Raw genomic sequence first — 22,329 nt, 5'->3', positions numbered from 1 at the left:
GAAGTGAAACAGAGAGATTCAAGAACAACCATGAGGTAATACAGTAAAACATCTAGCTCTTCTCCTTTTGCTCCACAACAACCAGGACAATGTGTGTGTGAGAGGGCGTCTTTAGATGAACGAAACTAACCTCACATGATTTTTGGTTGAGGCTGGATGATCTCACCCCTCTGAACATATGTTCACACGAGTCAGCGAGGTTACTGCAGTTACTGTCTGCGGTTGAAAAATGGGTGAACTGGACATTCAAGTTCGCAATTGAGTGTTTTTGCTGCAGTGTGACCTCCACTAGTTCTGAGTCAGGGAGCTATCAGCTGATGGGAGAGCCGCAGGTTTGATCTGTGCATCTTGAGTCACATCCCCTTACAGTGCTCAGGGAAACAGGGTATGGTACACACGGCAAAATCCTCATGAAGGAGATGCTTGGTTGTAAAAACATGTTCCTTAATGTGCACACATGTGGCCCAGTATTATTTCAAATCAGCGTAAATGACATCTAATTAAAGAAGTAGCTTGACACTTTTAAGAAATAGGTTTGTTGGTGGATATTAAGATCCCACTCTCATCACACCTGTGTGTTGAAATGAAGCTACAGCCGACCATCACCTCTAAAACACGCTAATTAAATAGTCCCAGATATAACCTTCTGTAAAAAGGTTTTACGTTAGAGCCAGGCTACATGTTTCTGTATACTGCACAGATAGGAGCGCTATCGATCCTTATCAAACTCTCTTGGCAAGAAAGACCATGCACACTTTTCTCATACGGTGACATGAAAAACTGCATGTTTTAACGAATAATCTTCCTTACATACATTATTATATTTATCAGAATGAAATGTGACACTGATTCAACAGTACGTTACTTTGTTATAAGCACGGCCATGAGTTTCCTATTTCACAACTTTAGTACGCTTTAGTCATCGAACATAATGTCTTCCCATCACAAGTGATTAAAATATATTTATAGTGCAGCTGTGTGTGTGTGTGTGTGTGTGTGTGTGTGTGTGTGTGTGTGTGTGTGTGTGTGTGTGTGTGTGTGTGTGTGTGTGTGTGTGCTTGGAGGGTTAATGTTGAGTGTGCTCTGTGACAGCTGGGGGCAGAACAGAGGAATGTTGTTTGCCACGGGGTAAGGCAGCGTGGGAGCGACCTGGCAGAGGGATGGAGGCACAAAAGGAAAACTAAAAAACAAGCTTGCAGAGACAAACCTGAACATGCCCTCTCCGAGACCCACAACTGAATCTTAGGGGGGAGTGACAGTAAGGGGGGGGATTATGCAACCAGACACTGAACAAACACGGAATGATTTATTCCCCACTTTTACGTGGAGCTAATATAGAAAAGCTTCTTGTTTCCTCATAACTGTCAAAAGTGAAATCATTGCAGTGTAAAAGTTAAAGTTAAGCACATGAATATACACGATGAAGTGACTCGATGTGTTCACCAGGTGGCACTAATTCTGTTTCATCCAGTCAAGTAGTAATTGTTTTGTATGAAGCTGATTTAGATGATCAAAGCATATCATTATGTACAGGGCTTCTAATGTTCTATCACCACATTTAACCACAGTGTTCATTCATGTTTAAATTTGAATATGAAGTAGATATACTGATGTCGAGTGACATCCAGGACTGTAAATAAGATAACAGACTCACAAGTTTATGTGTATATGTAACGTTGTCTTTATTCCCATGATATTAGAAGAGAACACAGTGTGACACTCAATATTTGTTATTAAGCTCAATCATATACTTTCTACAGATATCTTCAACTTTCAAAACTGCAGAGCTTGTGTTGTCATTTTGTTAACAGCGTGCTCCTGGGATCAGCAATGCAGTTTGTTTCACGTGAGGTGGAGGTTGACTTAGTTGGTTTTGGTGAAGGACTCGTAGAGGGAGGTGAGGCGGGCCTGGAGGTCCTGTGCGTAGGGGTCCAGCTTTTCCCTCAGCTCATCAACGTAGGGGGTGGCCAATTCTTTCACCTGCTGGGCTCTCTGAGACAGCTCACCCTGGACCTGCTCGGTGACGGGTTTCACGCGCTCCTTGAAGTCCTGCAGGTGCTGGTCCAACTTCACCTTCAGGTCGTCGGTGTAGGGCCCGAGCTGAGCCTGCAGATCCTTCACACTCTTGTCCAAGTTGGCCCTCAGGTCCTCGGTCTTCTGCATCAGGGTGGCCCTCAGGGCTTCAGGTTCCATGGACTCGTAGGTAGCCAGCTCCTGTTTGAGCTGCTCCACTTTCTCCTGGATCTGGACCTTCATGTCATCGGTATAGGGCTGCAGCTTTTCCCTGACGGTGCTCAGCTCCAGGTTCAGACGCTCTCTCAGCACTTCGGTTTCTGCGGTGACTTTGGTGATCAGATCCTGGGCTCCAGGGGGAAGCTGCTCATGCAGGCTGAGGGCATACTTGTTGGCCACATCGGTACTTTCTGTCAGACGGGCGCTAGAAAATGAGAAATTGAGATAAAGTGTTATCTTTATCTCTGATTCTAGTAAGGAGTATAAGCATATCAAATATATTTACAATGGTCACAATGGTCTGTTCTGACTTACCTGACATCCTGTCCAAACTGAGACATCCTGATCATCTGGATGGTGTCATCAGCTGTCTGGGTGGCCTTGCCAACATAATCCCAGAAGGAATCAGTCAGTACATCCAGCTGTGGCTTGGGTGCATCAGCATTACAGCCTGTTGGATAGACACAAAAAGAGTTTGAAGAACAGTTAGAAATGTTTTCATTTAAACTAGTGCGCAGCTGTGACTCAGGAGGCAGAGTGGGTCGTCCACTAATTGGAAAATTGGTGCTTCTATTCCTGGTTCCTTATGTCTAAGTGTCCTTGGGTACGATACTGAACCTTCAAATCCTGAAGGCATGTGTGAGTGTGTGTGAATGAGCATTATATTAAATGATCAATGAATGTGTGTGTGAATCGGTAAATTTCACATGTAGTAAAATGTTGGTTGTAGTGTAAAAGTCGTAAGACTAGAGCGGCGCAAAATAGATGCAAGTGCATATTTACCCTTGCTATTCTGTATCTTGAGCATACCGGTAAATATCACGCTCTATAAAACAACAGTGACATTTTGCCATCATACTCACCGGTGAACGCGGCTAGGACGAGCACAACAAGGAACTTCATGGCTGGAATGAGATACAAAGCTGGTTAGCACAGCCTGTTAACCAAGAAGTATTTCTGAAATGAAGAACTCAGCTGCTACTCTGAGACAATTCTTTGTCGTCTTACCTGAGTTTGCGGACGATGTATCTTTAAATCCACTCGGGAGCGCTTGTGTTCAACTGGTGAAGTTCTACGGCTTATAAAGCGAACCAAACTGTAATGATCCAAAGTCCAGGAAGCGAGTGCCTTGCTGTCACCTTGCCTCACCCTACTATCCTCATTGACACCTTGTGCCAGAGAATCCACACAGCACACATGTACAAATCCATACTGTTACACCAATGCACATACACACTACAGTACATATTCAATTTTATACAGTTTAATATATCAGTGATCATCTGCCAGACAGAATCTTTTTACATTTATATGACCTAAATGTGTGTGTCGTGTGTTAGAGTGACAAAGTCCTTAAGTTTAACCTTAAATGGACCTTGTCCTCACATGCCTGTCTGTAATCACTTTGATGTTAGCTTTGCGTAGCCACAGATAACACTCTGCCAAGACAGGAGAAACCCCTGTTCCTAATTTCTCTGATGTCCAGCTTTGATGAGATAAACAGTGATTGGTTTATTGTCACTATTAGATTGACATGTTGCCAGCTAACGTCACAGCATCTCATGGTTCTTGTTTCTGTGTCATGCTATGAGTCAGTTTGTCCAAAGGTTAGCAGACTCAAACAACGTCAGCTTCTGGAGGACAAAGTAGCTGCAGTTTCACACCTTAGTTGCACTTTTGGTGTTTAAAAAGTAGTGCGGTGAGCGTACAAAAACATTCGTAACAGGCCAAATGCTTGGTCTATGGCAATGGGTGGGGAACCTCCGGCTTTTGATCTGGCCCTCGAGGTAATTCATAAATATACGCAAAAAATCAACTCCAAAAAAAGAATCCAAATCTAGTCAGCAAGAGAATAAACTGGCGACTGACTGTTTTTCCTGGCCAAGGTCATGGTCCTTGAACACAACACGTCATGTCAAAAAAAATTGACATGACATCAGTGAACAGCTATGGACGAACGATTGTTTCTTTATGGAAGTAAAAGGCCAGTGTGCCTAGTTTGTACGGACGCGCTTGCGGTGATGAAAAAGGCTCTTGAGCGTCATTACAAGGTTGAAAGGACGAGTGCGTTTGGATAAAGTTAACGCTCTTTGGCGGAGTTTGGCCCAACAAGCATCTCTCTCCAGAGCGTAACATAAAAACAAGGAAAGATAAAACAGAAAGATACATGGATGAAATAATTAATTTTTTTGTACAGCATGAAAGAAAGGTGAAATGAATGGGCTGTGTCTTAAACATTTAGCAGTTATGAGTTCAGTAATTAGTATGGTCCTCGAAGGATGTTGTAAAAATTGAAATGGCCCTTGATAGGAAAAAGGTTCCCCCCCCCCCTGGTCACACTTAACACTGCGCTTTCTTTGGGTCCTCAGCAATACACCTGCCGTGACATAGTTCCATCACACACTCAAGTCATTGAGAAACACCGATGAAATACACGGCGGATGTACGACATGCTCGACTCAGTCCGCAGAGCCCTGACGCCAACAGAGCACTGTCTGCTTGTTTAACCAAAGTACCTTTAATCATATTGAATATGTTGTGTGTCCAAATTTCCCCACTTTGACACTGTACGTCCTTGGGACCGCAGCCGTTCACCCACAAAGTGTGAAGTAGATCCGATGAACGGTTCTCGAGGACAGACAGAGATTTGCTTTGCACTTAGATTGCGTTTTGAGCACTTTGGTAAATTTACTACTTATTCCAATTATTCCTCTCAGTGATAAATTGTGTAGGTTAAAGCAATTTTTCAAAAGACTGATTTACTTTGATCTAATGCTACCATAAAACACCTCAACCGCATTACTAATGAATATTGGTATTACAATGACTTTGAATATTTTGGCTGCCCCTCTGTCCTCACAATGCACATTTCATTCACGTTGCTTGACCCTAATACAAAGTCCACTAGTGAAGCATACCATGGTTATCTAGAGTTATCTGCATGCTGTAAACACTGGACGACGTGGATAGTTAATTACTATTTCCTAAATGTTTTCTAGAGAGGGGTCAGAGGAGAACTAGTGCAATATTTCTTGTCAAGTAAGATAGTTTTATTGTCCCAAAAGCCACATAACCTCTGTTTACTGTAAGGATTGTGTCAGCGTGTCCTCAGCAGCTCATGTGATAGTAGCCTGGAGAAGCCGTGGAATCAGGAAGAGAGCCATCGTGACAACATGGAAGGGACTTCTGGACTTTGGGCTCTTCACTACAACTGTCATGTGGCTTCAGTATATATACAAGGAAGCACCTGCCTCATTCACAAACACGCTCAACTCTGAGAGACACAAAAGCCAAAAGCAGGTGAGAATTAAACTACTTTTCCAAACATGACATGACATAATGCAACATCTTGAAAGTTAACCAGATCATAACTGTTTTTCAGCAAGACCCAATCATGAAGGTATTCGTTGTACTAGCCGTTGCAGTGCTGTCTGGTAAGTTGCAATCTTTTTGTTTTCCTTTTAGTCAACTTAACAACTAAGAGCAATACAAATGAACTGAATGGCTGAAGATCGCCACTTTTCTGAAGCTGTTCTTGTGTCCATCCAACAGGCTGTCATGCCAACCTCTTCTATGCCGATGCACCAAAGCCAAGGCTAGAAGAGCTGACTGATGCTTTCTGGGACTACATTGGCAAGGCCACCGAAACAGCTGATGACACTCTTCAGATGATCCGGAAATCACAGTTTGGACAGGAAGTCAAGTAAGTTGTGTGACACACAGGACCATGGTGACCATTAGTGTGCATGTGGAGCATGGCGATTAAGACTGGTATGGTATTACACAAACCTCCTGATTGTCGAACCATTACTTTGTGTGTCTTCCAGTGCCCGCCTGGCAGACAGCACTGACATAGCCAGCAAGTATGCAGTGACCCTGCAGGAGCAGCTCCCCCCTGCAGCCAAGGACCTGATGACCAAGATCACCGCAGAGGCTGACCAGCTGAGAACTGTGCTGACCTTGGAGCTGAGCACTGTCAGGGGGAAGCTGGAGCCCTACACCGAGGACATGAAGGTCCAGATCCAGCAGAGAGTGGAGCAGCTCAAACAGGAGCTGGCACCCTACGCAGAATCCCTTGACTCTGAGGGCCTGAGGGCCACCCTGATGCAGAAGAGCGAGGAACTGAAGATCAACCTGGAGCAGAGTGTGAAGGATCTGCAGGCTCAGCTCGGGCCCTACACCGATGACCTGAAAATGAAGGTGGACCAGCACCTGCAGGACTTCCAGGATAGCGTGGCCCCCATGACCGAGAAGGTCCAGGTTGAGCTGAGTCAGAGAGCCAATATAGTGAAACAGATGGTGGCTCCCTACGCTGAGGACCTGAGGGAAACGTTGGACCCCTACGCACAGGACCTCCAGGCCCAGCTCATGTCCCTCTACCAATCCTTTATCAACGACAACTAAGTCAGCGTCCACCCCTGCTCCAGCGTTCATCAAGATGCTGGCCTTGTTGGGTCTACCTCTGTTTGAAGCATGAGATATACTGTAAACCAAATTAAACTAATATTTATTGCTAGTTGCAAAGCAAACCTCTGCACTTGTGGAAAATGTAAATACTATGTTTTTATTTTGTGTCTTGAAGTTTGAAACCGTAGCTTTTTTGTAATCTCTCTAAGTTATTCAAAAATAAATACATGCATCTGGAAACTATACATTTGTATTTGCTGACTTTGTGTATTGACAAGCCATCTTGAAGGTACACAGCACTGACAAAGACTGAATACTACATAAACATATAGAGGGACTAACGTGGTCACAAGCCACAGTGGGACATGTTCTGTTATTTCCCAGAAGGCAACTTGTATTTCTCTCATGTCTTAACACGTCCCGGCTCCTGACACAGTGTTGACTCCGTCTTTATCCAGAGGCAGACTGTTGTTCTTATTCGGGTACTTGTCCGCGCTTGCCATGAAACTGCACCTTCCTGGTGTCAAGACTTAAACGGAGAAATGGCTGTGAGAAACGTGGATGACCAACATGATGTGAGAGAGACCCAGACAAGTCCTTTAATGATTTATCCCATTTGATTTCATCTAATCTAGTTGTTTGTTCTAAAAATCACATTCTGCATTGTTGATGTATTAACACAAAACTTTCCTCCCTCTATTGACAGTGCCAGCATCCAACGTGGAGGGTCAGAGTCCAGTGACAATACTACATTTACAATCACATGCACACACAACACATACACACACCATGCATATTTGTTTCCTGGTTACATCAAAACACACTGGGAAAAAAAGCAATCTTGAGGTATCGCAAGTAAAATCACAAATTACAAGCTTAACGCCCTTGTGGAACAGGGGTTGAAGAGAGAAGACCTTTGTTTTGACAGAGAATAACTTTTGTTTTGAGTAATAATTAATCCACTTATAGGAAAAGTCAAAGTTTGAACCCTAACAAAATCTCTCAGCCCTAATTGTAATTGCAGAATGTTAAAGTGCCACATTCAGGAAGACATAAACTATTCAAACTACCGCAAAGCTCTGTGAGACTTTACAAATGCAAATCTGATCTCACATGTTCATGCTCCGGCCTGTTTTACATCTGCTTAGCATTTGTGTGGGCACCCAGAAGTAGTATTAACACAGGCATTATCAGTCAAAACAGCCAAAAGGACATCGTTAGGGTCCCAACGGACACTTTCTAATGCAGGGAGCGAGACTGATGTCTGTCTGTTCCTGGCACAGGCCATTGAGAGGAGGAAGGTATTGTTTGACGCACACACATTTATTTGAACAAGACACATCTTGCCTTAATCACCATGGTGGCACACAGAGGTTTAGAGATGTTTTGGTGCAGATAAGAGTTTGTTGTTAGACTGATGCTGCTGGTTTGATAAGCAGATCGGTGCCCGTGGAGATGAAAAGATGGCTGCTGATGGGTCATTGTAAATGCCCTCAGGTCAGGCTTTGTTGTCCACTATCAGCTGGTCGTGTTTCAGAACAGTTGCTTCACAAAAAAGCAATAAATGTAACTGTTTAAACTTTGTTTTCTTTACACTGCCCTCAAAATGTTCCACCTTCAATCAACAGCCTGAGTCGGGCCAAATACATATTTGATGTTAGTATTTGTTGGAGAGCAATTGTATTTGACTGCAAACTACTTCAGAGCAGCCTAGAGACAGAAGCCTTGTTATTATTTTCATTTTATGTTACTTCATACTTCTAAATATTGTACCTTGTACTCTGCTTCATGTATTTTCTATAGTTACTTTTCAGATCAAAACATATGATCAGTATGGTCACCGGCCAATTCTGACAAATTAATACTTTTACTTTGAGTTCGCTTTTCGAAATTTCGAATGCAGGACTTGTACTTGTAATTGAGGGGCCTGTTTCCTATAGTGTGGTGTCACTACTTTTACTTAAGTACTTGAATACTCAGTAATGCATCATGCAACACTGGGAGGTAAGTATTCCCTGCGAAAATACAATAGTATACACTGCCACCCAGTGGAGAAACTGTGACAGAGCAGTGTAAGCGCTTCGTGTCATTAAGAGAAATGCAGAAAGAATCAGCGCACGTGACCCGCTGGTTCTTTCTGCATTTCTCAACAAGTCACGTGACTTGAATGCATGTGCAATGAAATGTTCTGTTTTGTGCCCATCGAGGCTCACTTCAACCACCTTGTTGAAAATATGCTGTATGGTACTTTATTGATGATCAGCTTTGTCTAAAAAACATATATATATATATATATATATATATATATATATATATATATGAAACCAGGAAAAATGATAAATATGCATTATTATTATTACGGTATTATTATTATTATTATTAATATTAATATGTTTTATTTTATTATGAATATGAATATTATTGTGTTATTATTTTCTTAATTGTGTTAATATTATAACAAACATTTTAAGACTTTTTTGCTGTACATCGCTATAAGATCATTTTTTATTTACTGGGATTTAGTTTCATCTCGATAGCAAAGAAAATGATTATATGAGCCTTAAACTCTTGTGATATAGATATAAAGCTTACGGCAATGATTTAATAGTAATGTTAATCATTCATTCAGCTCCCTTATCGCACTGCTCTTGACTGAGAGAAACATTCAAATGAATTTTTAAAGACTCTTATGATTTTATGGCTGTTTCTATCTTGTCACACAGTTTAACTGCAGGAACAGGACCAGCAGGCAAAGAGTGACCTCTGGCCAACAACAAGGTACAATAATATACTGCAGGACATCGTTTGAACACTAAAATCATCCAACCGCATCTTGCTATGAGTTATATGGTCCAGCATGAACACAAGATGTGCTTACACTTCAAACTACTCCCGCACAGTCCTGATGAAGGAGATAAATTGAGTTTTGACTGTAAAATTCTCAATAAATATTACCTACAGAATCCGGATGTATTTTATTTTACTGTGATTGTTGTTCGTGTACTAAGTTTTTATGGTCTTTAAGTGGAAGTATGCGACTACAGGTCTTTATAGCTCTAAAAAAAACTATTGATTGAAAAATGTTTCCCATTTTCAAGGCATGAATGACATTTTTAATTTGAAGTTTCTGAAACAATGTCACGACAGTATTCTAAAGATATAGGAATGTTTTTTTTATATAATGTTGATCAAGTGGTCAAACGGTCAGATTTCAGTAATAAATGTACAAAATGAGTCTTAGAACACGTACGTTAAACTCATTGAAGTCTAACTAGCATTCAAAGATGCTGATAGATGCCTTTCAAATGAAATAAACAGCAAAAGCTTGACATTTGCTCTTTAAACAGATTAAATGAGGCAGAAGAATGATGAACCCAGATACACAATCAGGTTTACTTATCATGACATATCATGACGTTCCTTTCATTCCTTTCACATCTCAGTAGCTTTGAAAAAGAAATAAAGGTGAATTAGCTGAGGCAGTGAAGTTTAATTCATTAATTGAATGTACACTCTTTTCTATTTTTATTTATAGATTTTTTAAGTCTTGACTTGGTGACTTGGGTGTGATGCAGACAGACTAAGACTGTGGAAGACTCACTAAAGAATGTGGGGAAGCTTGTATTACTACTCTAAAGTATATCTTGTGACAGCGTGGAAAACAGCAAACCACCACCACCTGTCAGATCTTTTGTCTCTTTCAGACTGTTGGCTCTGATCTGCGTGGCTTCAACTGAAAGGGGTGTTGAAATGTGAGTGACAGCAAAACAAGGAAGACTGAGGACCTTTCCTAATTGCCTTACGTGAGAACCTCCAGAAGTATGATTCAACACTTTCCATGCACCATATTCACGTGATTGGCTCTAAAAGTGCTCGGTACCAATAGCAGTATAAGAGCAATAAACTATATTATTATAATGAGTATTCAACCGTCCCTGGTACTGCTCTCAATTAGGTGTGTGTGAGTGATGTTGTTTTAAGGTTATATTTGTGAAGGGGTGGGTTCATACAGGTTTTAAGTTGGTCTTAAACAGAGAGAGGTACAGCAGGTACAGAATCACGTTTAGGTGCAGGTGTCTGGAACATAAAGCCGATAGAAATGGGGTGGTGTAAACCAGGGGTGTCAAACTCATTTTAGTTCAGGGGCCACATTCAGCACAATTTGAGTGGGCCGGACCAGTAAAATCACAGCATAATAACCTATAAATAACCACAACTCCAAATTCATTTTAGTGCAAAAAAGTACACGTACATTCTGAAAATGTTCAAACTTAATCTTTTTACAAAACATTATGAACAACCTGACATTTCTTAAGAAAGAAAGGTGCAATTTCAACAATATTATTCCTCAGTTTATCAGTTACAACTTACAGATCACAGTGTATCTACAAAGGCACAACACATGTTGTCACAGGTATCTGCCCCCCGGGCCTCATGTTTGACTCCCCTGGTGTAAATACTGCTGTGGGGGCATTGCTTCTCCTTAAATCGTCTCTTAGGCAACTTTGAAATACAGTTTACTACATCCACTGGATATTTTATGTATCTGCTTCTTCACTTAACCTAAATAATGCTGATGTTTTGAAGCTGCATTACATCAAATATAAAAATATCTTTACTTTTTGCATATTTCCGTGCAACTTGACAATGTTATGATCTTTGCAAAATACCAGCTCAAGCTAAAAACGTAGCAATATAACTTTCAAATTAAACACTTATTACCTTTTTGAATTATAGGTTTGTCAAGTCATCCACTAAACAACAGAGCTGCCTCATCACATGTTGTCTGACTCTGATGCAGACACACGATAAGGGAACATGCCTAAACCAACTGTAAAAGATGAAGCTGTCATCAACAACACAAACATTGCTAGGAAGAGAATGCAGTGAAAAGAATATGTTGAAAGATTAAAATGTACACAATCACAGGACACTTGCAAAATAATGTGGAAAAGCCTGTATTACAAAACAGCCCCTATGTCTCCTGACAGCGTGTAAAACAGGAAACGTAATAGTCTGAAATACAAATAGGACATTTTGTCCAGTTCAGGAGAACACATTTAAGATACTTCTACTTTTCTTGGGTGTTTCCATTTTTTGCAATTATACACTTCTCCGCTACTCTAGTACTTTCTAGTCCACTACATGTGTCTGACAGCTTTAGTTACTTTTCAGACCCCTTTTTCCATACCCCTCCTGTCCAGGAAAGACCGTGTACAGTATCTCCAAATTTGATGATTTTAAATTTGAGATATAATTATAAATATATAACTAAACATTGTAGAAGTACAATGTCTGTTGACCAAAATGCATGCTTGGTGCTGTCCGTGGTGCTGAAGTAGCAGACCTTCTGTCAGTTTTGTCTGTATGTGAAATTAGAAAATACAGAACCAAAAGTGTTGTTCGTGGGACGCTTCACTGGACAATACAAATTTTGCATTTCACAATTTTGTTTAGTTGGATAGGGTTAGGTTCAGGGGTTAGGATTAGGCATTAAGGTTAGGATTAGGGGTTAAGGTTAGGGTTAGGGGTTAAAATTAGGGTTAGGATTAGGGGTTAAGGTTAGGATTAGGGGTTAAGGTTATGGTTAGGGTTAGGGTTAGAATTAGGGGTTAAGGTTAGGGTTAGATAGGTTAGGTAGTAGGATTAGGGGTTAAGGTTAGGGTTAGGGTCGGGTTGGGGTTAGTGTTGAGGGGTCGGGGTTGTGATTTGTTTGCACTGGCCAACAGATCTGTGGATGGGTGTTGTATATGTATGCTATGTGTTCTTGGGTAATATTGGTTCCAGGGGGGGATCAGGGCCTCAGGCAGGCGACAAGGATGTGTCTGAGTGGTGTAGCAGGTAGGATGTGAGTGTATTTAAGCCTAACTCTGCTAACCAGGATCTAAAAATGTGTTGTGCAGTGTTAGGGGTCCAATGGATATTGTTTGTTTCAGTAATAAATGTGTCGTGCGGAATTAAGGGGAGTGTGGTGTAGTGGTGGTCCATGATGTGGTTAATGTACCGGAGGTTGTGCTGCTGTGTTTGTGTGAGCTGAGGGGAAAAGTTCAAAAGGGGGAAGTAAATGGAGGCATGGGGAAAAGTGATGGCAGCCTGCTTGAAGAGTGCCCGGAGTTGTTTTGTGGTCATCTGCCTGGGGTCCTGATCCATATTGTTGATCCCTACGGAGAAAATGAGAATCTCGGTTCTGCCAGTAGGTTTTGTTCTTTTGATGAGTTCCAGGAGATGATAGACTTTGGCCCCTGGAAAACTGTCCAATTGGATGTTAGGGTCAGTGTGAGGTGGGATTCTGGCTATGTTAGAATCCCCCAGTATCAGGACTGGCTTGGTCCAGTCCTGTGCTTTCCGGTGTGGTCTGGCAGTGTGACAAGTTGGTTTGAACTTGACCGGAAGAGAGGGAGTGGGTTGTGGTGGGATGGAAAAAAGTGGAAATGGAGGGAGAGGAGAGGTAGGGGGAGGAAGGGGAGGAGGAGAGGAGACGGTGACCTCAGGTCAAGTGTAATGACAGGTGAACAGGGCCGGGGACTTGGGGAGTAGTTGGGCCTATGGGGTGGGGGGGTGGGTGTAAGGGGCAGCTGGGCTGTGAGGCAGGAGAGAGAATTCTGGGTCTGCAGAGATTCCCTGGTGAGTGTGATGTGGGAGGGGGAAGGAGGGTCGGGCCTACTCAATGTTTGTTGAGAGGCCCGGGCCAGGGACAGCCGGTTAGGCTTAGGGGTAAGGCCAGGGTTGTGGTTAGGGTCAGGGGTCGGGACAGGGGTAGTTAACAGTGAAGTACGGGGACCTTGGAAGAGGGAGAGTCTGGTAGGGGCCTGTTCGGGGAGGTGAGGAAAATCCTCCTCGGTGATGGTGGGAAGGGGGGCGTGCCTCTGAGGTGGTGGGGCGACAGTGGGGGTGATAGAGGGTGCAGTGATATTGAGCATGTTATGTACTATGTTTGCAGTTTCTGCGGTCAACCTGGGGCCATATCTTTTGCCAGCCCACCCCATGGCAATTTGGAGTGCTAGGATTAGGGGTTAAGGTTAGGGTTAGGGTTAGGGGTTAAAATTAGGGTTAGGATTAGGGGTTAAGGTTAGGATTAATCGATATATTTATTAACGTGATAAGTCAAACATAGAAAATACTCTCAGCTGAGGACACAATTCGCATCGCCGTTTCCACAGACTGCATGGCTCAATGACCCCCATCTTGCTGTCTCACGGCTCCGCTCAAGTGTGTACAAAGAGTTGTAAAGCATCGCATCTAACACATGGAGGAGGCGTTGACCTTCTCCTCATTGGTCCCCGTTGGCGCCATCACGCTCCTCCGTCAGCAGAGTCAGGAAGTGATGGTTGTTGACCTGTTCTCTTAAAGGGGAAGTGTTCCTATTGTGTTTACAGTCAATATGTTTGTAATACATACAGTATTGTGTTTGTAATACATACAGTGCAGAAAATGCATAATAGTGCAGAAATACATTCATAGAGGTAGACAAATACATATGATAGTCTTTCCAGTGTGGATTAATACAATCAGGAGTAATTTACTTCACAGAAGGAATGTAAGCAATGTTGCAAGACTACAATTGTATGAATAGTTTTAAACCTGTTCTGTGTTTTTTCCTGAGACTTTTCTCTCGCTTAAAATGTTGAAAATTCTTCTGTTTCAGTCAGAGCTTCTCATGTGCAGTTAAGGAACAGACAGGCTGGCACAAGGTTAACATTTTATATTCTCTTTAAATACACATCAAACAAACTGAATTTTCAGATTGAGTTGAAGGAACATTTTTATGTATTGTAACTTTATTAATCTCTGTTGCATATTTGAAGCTTGGTCCAAGACTCAAGGATGAAAAGCTACATTTTGCTCGTCGTGACCTTCGGGCTTTCATCAGCATTACCCCGAAAATCAGTAAGAATTAAAACATTTTTATTAATTAATGATATCGATGGAAATTTGGACTCATATTTTACTAGAATACAATCATGTTGTAAATCTGAGAATTACATCACTACACATGTTGATATTATCCAATTTGATGGTTTATAGGTCGGAGAAAACATAATACGTAAGTATTTCATATTTTATCTCATAAAACTAATTTACAGAACTATATATAACAATGTTAATCAACTTTATAAAGCAGCATCTCATCTGTTTTTTGTTTTCTTGTAGTAATCAGTGACATCAAGGACATTACAGAGGCAAACAAGGGTAAAGTTAAACATCTTCATATCATTAAATGAACTTTGTGGTAAGATTGTTTTGTTCATATTTAACCAAGCATCTTTGTTGCGGCTTCATAGAGTCGTTAAATATTATTATTATCATTGTTATTGATTATCTACTGACAAAATCAAAAACGCCTTTTCATGCTTTATCCTAGATTTATTACACGACGATATCCTGGAGGTGGGTTTCGCAGTTTTGTAGTTTTTATTAAAAAAATTAAGATGTATGTATGAATTCGTGGTGTCACCCACAATATTTCTTGTAAATCTACTCAGACACCGAACACGCAAAGGAGTGCCACTACTAAAGTAAACAGACTGTGGACATCCCCAGTCCCATATGTTTTGGACAAAGACCTTGGTAAATATAATCTTTCATCCATAATAATGATAATAAATATTATTTGTCTATGGGAGACGTTAGGGAGTTGGTGAAATATGTTACATGATTGGCCAGGCAGTAGTTCACCCCACTCCACCTGAGCATGTAGAAGGAATATGTGAGAGCTGTGCATTCCAATATTGTATACAAGCAAGAATACCTCATCTATAAGTTGCATACATTGCTTTTACGTTGTCATTTCTTTGTTCCTTCTTGTTACACAACCCCCATGAACAATGGAAGAGATGAACGCTAAAGGACTCATCTTGACAGCCTTCGACCAGTTCAGGTTGAAGTCATGTATAGACTTCAAACCAAGGGACTCTGAGAAATATTACATTTCTGTGCAAAAGTTAAGCGGGTAGGTTTTGTATTTTTCTTGTTTCTTTATGTTTCTTTTCCTCACATCTTCCTCGTTTGCTACTTTTGTCTACAATAAGTAACTTAACAGACTTTCACAGATATGTGGTTGACCATATTCAGCTTCTGTTTGAAATGAGCTTGTAGGATTTATTGTTGTTTGATTCATTTACATTTTCTTGCTCGAGCACACAGTTGCTGTGCACTTATTTGTAACTTGCTATATGTCTGCTTTGATAAATGAAGCATGTGTTCAGTTACATAAAGGTACACATGTGACAAGCTGTTACTGATGAGTGCTTTGTCCCGTTTTAGATGTTTTTCATTTATTGGGCGAGTAATTGCCAACGGGCAGGACCTCTCCATTGGGAAAAACTGTGATAGCATTTCAACCGTGGAACATGAGTTCCTCCACGCTTTGGGCTTCTACCATGAACACACCAGATACGACAGAGATGGTTATGTGACCATTTTTCCAGAGAACATCCGAACAGGTTCGCAAAAGACTTTCATTATAACACGCCTGTTCTTTATATGTGTTATACCAAGGTGTATGAAGGACCTAGAGAGAGTTGCAAATTAATCCGACAATAAGTAAATAAACATATTCATTTTGTAATTGTAAAATTACAGGCAGAATCATCAAAAGTATTTATAAATGAGTCAATAAATTGATGGAAAAACATACGTAATAATGCTTTAATGAAACAATTTATTAATACATAACATTATTCTAAAAAATCTTATTAATTTCTTAATAATTAGTTTAAATTGTCAACACGTTTCACAATATGTTATGTGTTTTTGTTGCTTCCCAATTTACTTTTTCAATTGTCAACTTTCATTATTTGGCATTTAAGAGATCAATGTGGCCATGTGACATGTGTGACTCTATTAATTGATCAGTTAAGTAATATTTTATTGTCTAATCAGTGATTTGTGAATTACGCTTGGACCATTTTTTTTTAATATATACATTATGCAGTGATTGATGTTTGGCTTTTATATGTGTCGTCTAGGTTTGGAGAAAAATTTTGTAAAAGGTAACAATAAAACCACCACCACTCAGGGATTCCGGTACGACTACATGTCCGTGATGCACTACAGCGGAAATGCTTTCAGCAACGGCAACGGGTCAACAATTGTAACCATAGACCCAAAGTACCAGGATGTTATTGGTCAAAGACTGGAAATGAGTCACATTGATGTTCTGGAGCTGAACAGCCTCTACAAATGCAGTAAGTGTTTGGGGCTTAAAGGGACCAGCCTTCGGGACCATGTGAACATAATATGCCTTTATAAAAATATTCTTTTGCATTATCACAGTCATCTTTTTCCAGGTTTCCTTGGAGATGTAATTATGTTATTTCCAGCCCACAAACCTTTTCAGGAACATTTTTAGGAACTTTACTTCAGAGCATTCAGAGTCTAAGTTTATCAGTGACCAATATGTACGTTTTCTGATCTGGCTCTAGATCAACAGATGGAGATTGTTTGTCAGTACAGTAGTCAATTAGCTATGAATGATCGTTCATATGACTATTATCCGATCTTGCAACTCTATGGTTTCTCTACAATACAAGCTCTGCTAACTAATCTAAAGATTAAAATAAATTACAACACAAAAACAACCTTTGGTTGAATTGCACCTATAACTCACCACCAAATGATTCTATAGACTTTAATAAACACTTAGAATCTGCCACATTTTGATTTAATATCCTAAAGTCATGAATAGTTCTCAATCCTGTGCTATTTATTCTATACAGATTCAACCATTGCATTCAAGATGCACTGCAGCTTCTCTAATGGATCTATGTGTCAAATGACTCGCTGTTCACAGAGTGGTCGTGGCTGGGAAATGGAAACAACTGTTCAAGGGGGTCCTGAGTCTGACCACACCAGTCTACCCAATGGCAGTGGTGAACATGGTAAGAGTTTGAAGTTTAAGTTTTGCAGCCACATGGCGCTGACCATGAACCACAACGTATGTCTTGTTATCTTTGAACTGTTTGGATATCTTATAAAAGGCATAAACCCCCACAAAGAATAAGAAATAACAAAAAAGAATGACACAAAAGATGGTCATTAATCACCTTAAACTTATATATAACTTATATGTAGATATTATATTTGAAGGTCTTCCATAACATACTCCTTTTGGAACATTCTAGGTGAAGATGTAGGTTACTTCATGCACGCTAGCACAGCATCAGGTAAGGAGGGAGACTCAGCCTGGCTGGAGACCCACATGATGAGTACCAACAGGGAGCATCATATCCAGTGTCTCCAGTTCTACTATTACCACAGTGGGAACCCGTTAGACCACCTCAACATCTGGATCAGAGAGTTTCAAAATGAACAGGACCTCAAGGGAAACCTTCGCCTCATGGGACAGATCACTGGTAATGTTCTCTGAGTATCTGGTATCATCTGCTCTAAATGCTGTTTAAGACTCATAGTGTGTCTTTTAATATTCAAGAAATCACAAAACTCTTCCTCCAGGTGCACCAACATCTTTCTGGCAGCTCCATCATGTTACCCTGAATGCCACCAAGCACTTCCAGGTGGAGTTTGAGGTTCGTAAAGGAGCAGGAAACTCTTCAGGCGGCTTCTCAATCGATGACATCAATCTGTCCGAGCTGGAATGTCCACATGTAACCTTACAGCTTGATGAATTTAAAGACCGTTTGAGCAAGAGTAGTTTTGGAACCACTATATACAGCCCTAGGCAATACTCCACAGGGGGCTATGCTTACGCGGTTGCGGTTATAATGTACAAGACATATTTCGGAGCGTTTGTGCAGCTCTTGTCTGGTAAATCTGACGACCAGCTGCAGTGGCCTTGCCTACAGAGGCAGGTGACCTTCAAAATGCTGGATCAGAACTCCAACATCCAGTTGCAGATGTCTAAGCTAAGGACTATCACCACTGACCTATCCAAAAACAGCAATGGTAAGTTTAAAATTATTTTTAAAAATCATTAACTCTTGAATGAAAAGTCACTACTTCTGCACACTTACAGTATTTTCTTTTAATTATTTATATGTTATCTATAAATAGGTAGCTATGTGTGGGATGATCCTGCGAAGGTTGGAACTTCATACGTAGATGAGAATAATGAGACCGTCTTCGCCGGACCTCTGATTGGAAGAAATTATTTTTCTGATTTGGAACAATTGAAAACCAGAGACTTCCTGAAGGGAGGGAGTGCAATTTTAGTCTTCAGCTTCCAAGGCAGGCGGAAATAAGTTTTTACTGCTTTACTTCACTGTCTGATTGGGATTCTAACACAAGCTTTTTTGAAACATTGCATCTAAGTTGAAGTTCTTTCTTGTCCATAATTAGTGAAACTTTATTATTTTCTAGATCTCACGCCTCTCGTTAACGGAAGTGTTCTACCATGTCCTCAAAAGGGACCAGTGGAGATTAAACATCCTCCTAGAGATCTGAAGGAAAGCCCCTGCTCATCACGGTAAGACATTCAGTTATCAAATTAAGTACATTTTCAACAACTTTTCAATTAAAAACAAAACTTATACAATATGTCTTTAAAATGACACTATTTATTTTACAGCACCTTCCCCACCACGTCTCCCAACACCTCCCCCACCACGTCCCCCACCACGTCTCCCACCAACTCCCCCACCACGTCTCCCACCACCTCCCCCACCACGTCTCCCACCACCTCCCCCACCACGTCTCCCACCACCTCCCCCACCACCTCCCCCACCACGTCTCCCACCACCTCCCCCACCACGTCTCCCACCACCTCTCCCACCACCTACCCCACCACGTCTCCCACCACGTCTCCCACCACGTCTCCTACCACGTCTCCCACCACCTTCCCCACCACGTCTCCCACCAACTCCCCCACCACATCTCCCACCACCTCCCCCACCACGTCTCCCACCACGTCTCCCACCACGTCTCCCACCACGTCTCCCACCACCTTCCCCACCACGTCTCCCACCATGTCTCCCACCACCTTCCCCACCACCTCCCCCACCACGTCTCCCACCATGTCTCCCACCACCTTCCCCACCACGTCTCCCACCCCATCTCCCACCACCTTCCTCACCACCTCTCCCACCACCGTCCTCACCACCCGTGAAACTCCCAGAACAACAGATGACAGGTATTCAGATTTACACTTTTAAACGGCTTTAAAAAACTTAATTTGATGCTACATATATACATATATATCGGTACATATGTAGACTTTGTGTATGTACTTTACACCACCTCTCCTCCCACCACTCTCACCACCACCTCTCCCACCACTCTCACCACCACCTTCCCCTCGACCTCTCCCACCACATCCTTCCCCACCACCTCTCCCACCACCCTCACCACCACCTCTCCCTCTCCAATCACCTTCCCCACCTCCCTCACCACCACCTTTCCCTCTCCTATCACCTTCCCCACCTCCCTCACCACCACCTTTCCTCTCCTATCACCTTCCCCACCACCTCTCCCACCACCCTCACCACCCACCTCTCCTTCTCCTATCACCTTCCCCACCACCTCTCCCACCACCCTTACTACCACCTCTCCCTCTCCCACCACCTCTCCCACCACCCCTTACCACCACCTCTCCCTCTCCTATCACCTTCCCCACCACCTCTCCCACCACCCTCATCACCACCTCTCCCTCTCCTATCACCTTCCTCACCAACCTCTCCCACCACCCTCATCACCACCTCTCCCTCTCCTATCACCTTCCTCACCACCTCTCCCACCACCCTTACCACCACCTCTCCCTCTCCTATCACCTTCCCCACCACCTCTCCTACCACCCTCACCACCACCTCTCCCACCACCCTACCCACCACCTCTCCCACCACCTATCACCTTCCCCACCACCTCTCCCACCACCCTCACCACCACCTCTCCCACTACCCTACCCACCACCTCCCCCACCACCTCTTCCACCACCTTCCCCACCACCTCTCCCTCCCCCACCACCTCTCCCTCTCCCACCACCTTCCCCACCACCTCTCCCTCCCCCACCACCTCTCCCTCTCCCACCACCTTCCCCACCACCCGTCAAACTCCCAGATCAACGGATGACAGGTATTCAGATTTACTCACACTAAGCTGTGAAAACATCGAGCTCAAAAAGCTTAATTTGAGGCTGTTGAGGCGACTATACGGATGTTAACATCAAGCAAAATGTTGACATTAAGCACTATGAGGCATGTGTCATGAATAATTATTTTTAATTAATCCATTATTTTCTTCGGGCTTCAGCATTTTTGGCTTCTCTGCTGCTTTGGTGTGTTCACCTGTCCTCACCCTCCTGCTGGCATTGATGCTTTTGATACCTTGATGAGCGTCTCCCATTCACATCTCACCTCTGCACATGACGGGACCAGGACATGTGCCACTGGCAGAGTAATTTTTATTACATTTCTTCTGTTGATTTCTCTTTTTAAACATAAACAGGGTAAATAACTATTATTAGATACTGTATATTGGTGGTAGTTGTTAGGGATGATGTTTGGACGTGACCACATATTTGTTAGTATCTCTAACAGTGATCATGTCTGTTAGGTTTTGTTTTTTCTATTGCTTCATTTCTCATGCAGATTACCATCTAATTGACATTTATTACATATAAAGCAATGAAAAGAACAGCTTCGCTATTTACTGAATTGTATTGATCGTTTCAAAATACAGTAATAATGTTTCAAACACTGTGCAGTGTATAAATACACTATAATACAGTACAGTAGCTGTAGTTTATAAAACATAGTTTACTGTCGTTCAAACTAGAATTAGGCTAAAGCCTAAAAACAGTATTGTGCTGTTTACAAATACAGCATCTTCAGTCGTGCTAATAAACTACCTGCTAGCATTGGTTTCAGTGAAACTCAAAAGAATTAACTAGTTCTGAAAATAAACTGTAGGATATCAGTGACTAACATGAAAATAAATATTTTTTTGCATATGTTGTAATGTATGAAAAGACCCAGCTAATTATATAAACAGCGATTGTATAGTAATGATTGTGTTCCAAGCTTTTTGATCCATAAAAGCGATTTCCACTGTATTTGGATTGTCTTTTGAGGGTAAATCTGGAAATTGATTTCTTATAGTGATGCACTCCTTCGAAGAAATAAAAACAAATAACAATGTTTGACTGCTTTTATAACTGGCCAATAAAAAGGTAAGGTGAGCCCTTATGTTTGTGTACAGTGGTTCTTGATTCACAACAATAGCATACTTGAGAAATAAATTAAATGCATGCAACAACATGGTTTTGTTTGTGGATTGTGGATTGTACAGGAAGTATGTGGAGAAAACAAACTCACAGAATATTAAAAAACATGACTTATTTCAAGATAATACAAAAAGTAATACAAACCATGTAAAATAATAGATGGGGCATGATCTTTCTCACTCATTCCCAGAAATCACAGTTCTGAGTCATTTAGTCACGTGCTGATTAAACCAGGGTTAACAGATTTCTCTTTTGGCCACTTGAGGACAGCAGAAACTAGCTATTATAGACAAAGTAAATAATTTCTAATTTTACAATTGTGTTTAGCTGGATAGCTAGTATATGTCCAGGGGAGACCCAGGCGCAGAACATCAGACTCTGGAAACAGAGTATAAATAAATACGATACTCCACACTAGACAGATGGTGAGATGGAAGGGCAGGGCAGGGCAGGGCAATTAACAACGTCCTTTGTTTGCACTTTTTATATCTTGACAGTAATGCAACATCAATGTT

At 41.7% G+C, this 22,329-nt stretch overlaps 3 protein-coding genes across 3 annotated transcripts; 2 read left to right on the top strand and 1 right to left on the bottom strand.

Moving 5' to 3' along the window:
• Nucleotides 1-1,863: 1,863 nt before the first annotated feature.
• On the bottom strand, nt 1,864-3,135 carry LOC115021497 (apolipoprotein A-I-like). The gene is made up of 3 exons (XM_029451992.1): nt 3,096-3,135; nt 2,548-2,683; nt 1,864-2,437 (listed from the first exon to the last, which is right to left on the bottom strand). The coding sequence occupies exons 1-3, from the start codon at nt 3,133-3,135 to the stop codon at nt 1,864-1,866; spliced, it is 750 nt and encodes a 249-aa protein (XP_029307852.1).
• Nucleotides 3,136-5,510: 2,375 nt separating this feature from the next.
• LOC115021499 (apolipoprotein A-IV-like) lies at nt 5,511-6,821 on the top strand. Its single transcript, XM_029451993.1, has 4 exons — nt 5,511-5,532; nt 5,615-5,666; nt 5,785-5,935; nt 6,060-6,821. The coding sequence occupies exons 2-4, from the start codon at nt 5,627-5,629 to the stop codon at nt 6,634-6,636; spliced, it is 768 nt and encodes a 255-aa protein (XP_029307853.1). The 5' UTR covers nt 5,511-5,532; nt 5,615-5,626; the 3' UTR covers nt 6,637-6,821.
• An 8,643-nt stretch (nt 6,822-15,464) lies between these two features.
• On the top strand, nt 15,465-19,067 carry LOC115020985 (meprin A subunit beta-like). Its single transcript, XM_029451096.1, has 7 exons — nt 15,465-15,589; nt 15,904-16,139; nt 16,608-16,826; nt 17,358-17,525; nt 17,775-17,993; nt 18,094-18,543; nt 18,958-19,067. Exons 1-7 carry the CDS (start codon nt 15,465-15,467, stop codon nt 19,065-19,067), a joined length of 1,527 nt encoding a protein of 508 aa, XP_029306956.1.
• Nucleotides 19,068-22,329: the final 3,262 nt, after the last annotated feature.

Source organism: Cottoperca gobio, chromosome 16 (genome assembly GCF_900634415.1).
Source record: "Cottoperca gobio chromosome 16, fCotGob3.1, whole genome shotgun sequence".
Taxonomy (NCBI): Eukaryota; Metazoa; Chordata; class Actinopteri; order Perciformes; family Bovichtidae; genus Cottoperca; species Cottoperca gobio.
Note: the sequence above shows the minus strand (reverse complement) of the source record. Positions and strands in the feature narration are given on the sequence as shown.

Coding starts and splice junctions, on each gene's coding strand:
- LOC115021497 (XM_029451992.1), bottom strand. CDS start 3,135: ATGAAGTTCCTTGTTGTGCTCGTCCTAGCCGCGTTCACCG. Junction 2,684..3,095: donor CGTCCTAGCCGCGTTCACCG/GTGAGTATGATG, acceptor TCTATCCAACAG/GCTGTAATGCTGATGCACCC. Junction 2,438..2,547: donor CAGTTTGGACAGGATGTCAG/GTAAGTCAGAAC, acceptor CTCATTTTCTAG/CGCCCGTCTGACAGAAAGTA.
- LOC115021499 (XM_029451993.1), top strand. CDS start 5,627: ATGAAGGTATTCGTTGTACTAGCCGTTGCAGTGCTGTCTG. Junction 5,667..5,784: donor AGCCGTTGCAGTGCTGTCTG/GTAAGTTGCAAT, acceptor TCCATCCAACAG/GCTGTCATGCCAACCTCTTC. Junction 5,936..6,059: donor CAGTTTGGACAGGAAGTCAA/GTAAGTTGTGTG, acceptor TGTGTCTTCCAG/TGCCCGCCTGGCAGACAGCA.
- LOC115020985 (XM_029451096.1), top strand. CDS start 15,465: ATGGAAGAGATGAACGCTAAAGGACTCATCTTGACAGCCTTCGACCAG. Junction 16,827..17,357: donor GAACAGCCTCTACAAATGCA/GTAAGTGTTTGG, acceptor TATTCTATACAG/ATTCAACCATTGCATTCAAG. Junction 17,526..17,774: donor CAGTGGTGAACATGGTAAGA/GTTTGAAGTTTA, acceptor GTGAAGATGTAG/GTTACTTCATGCACGCTAGC.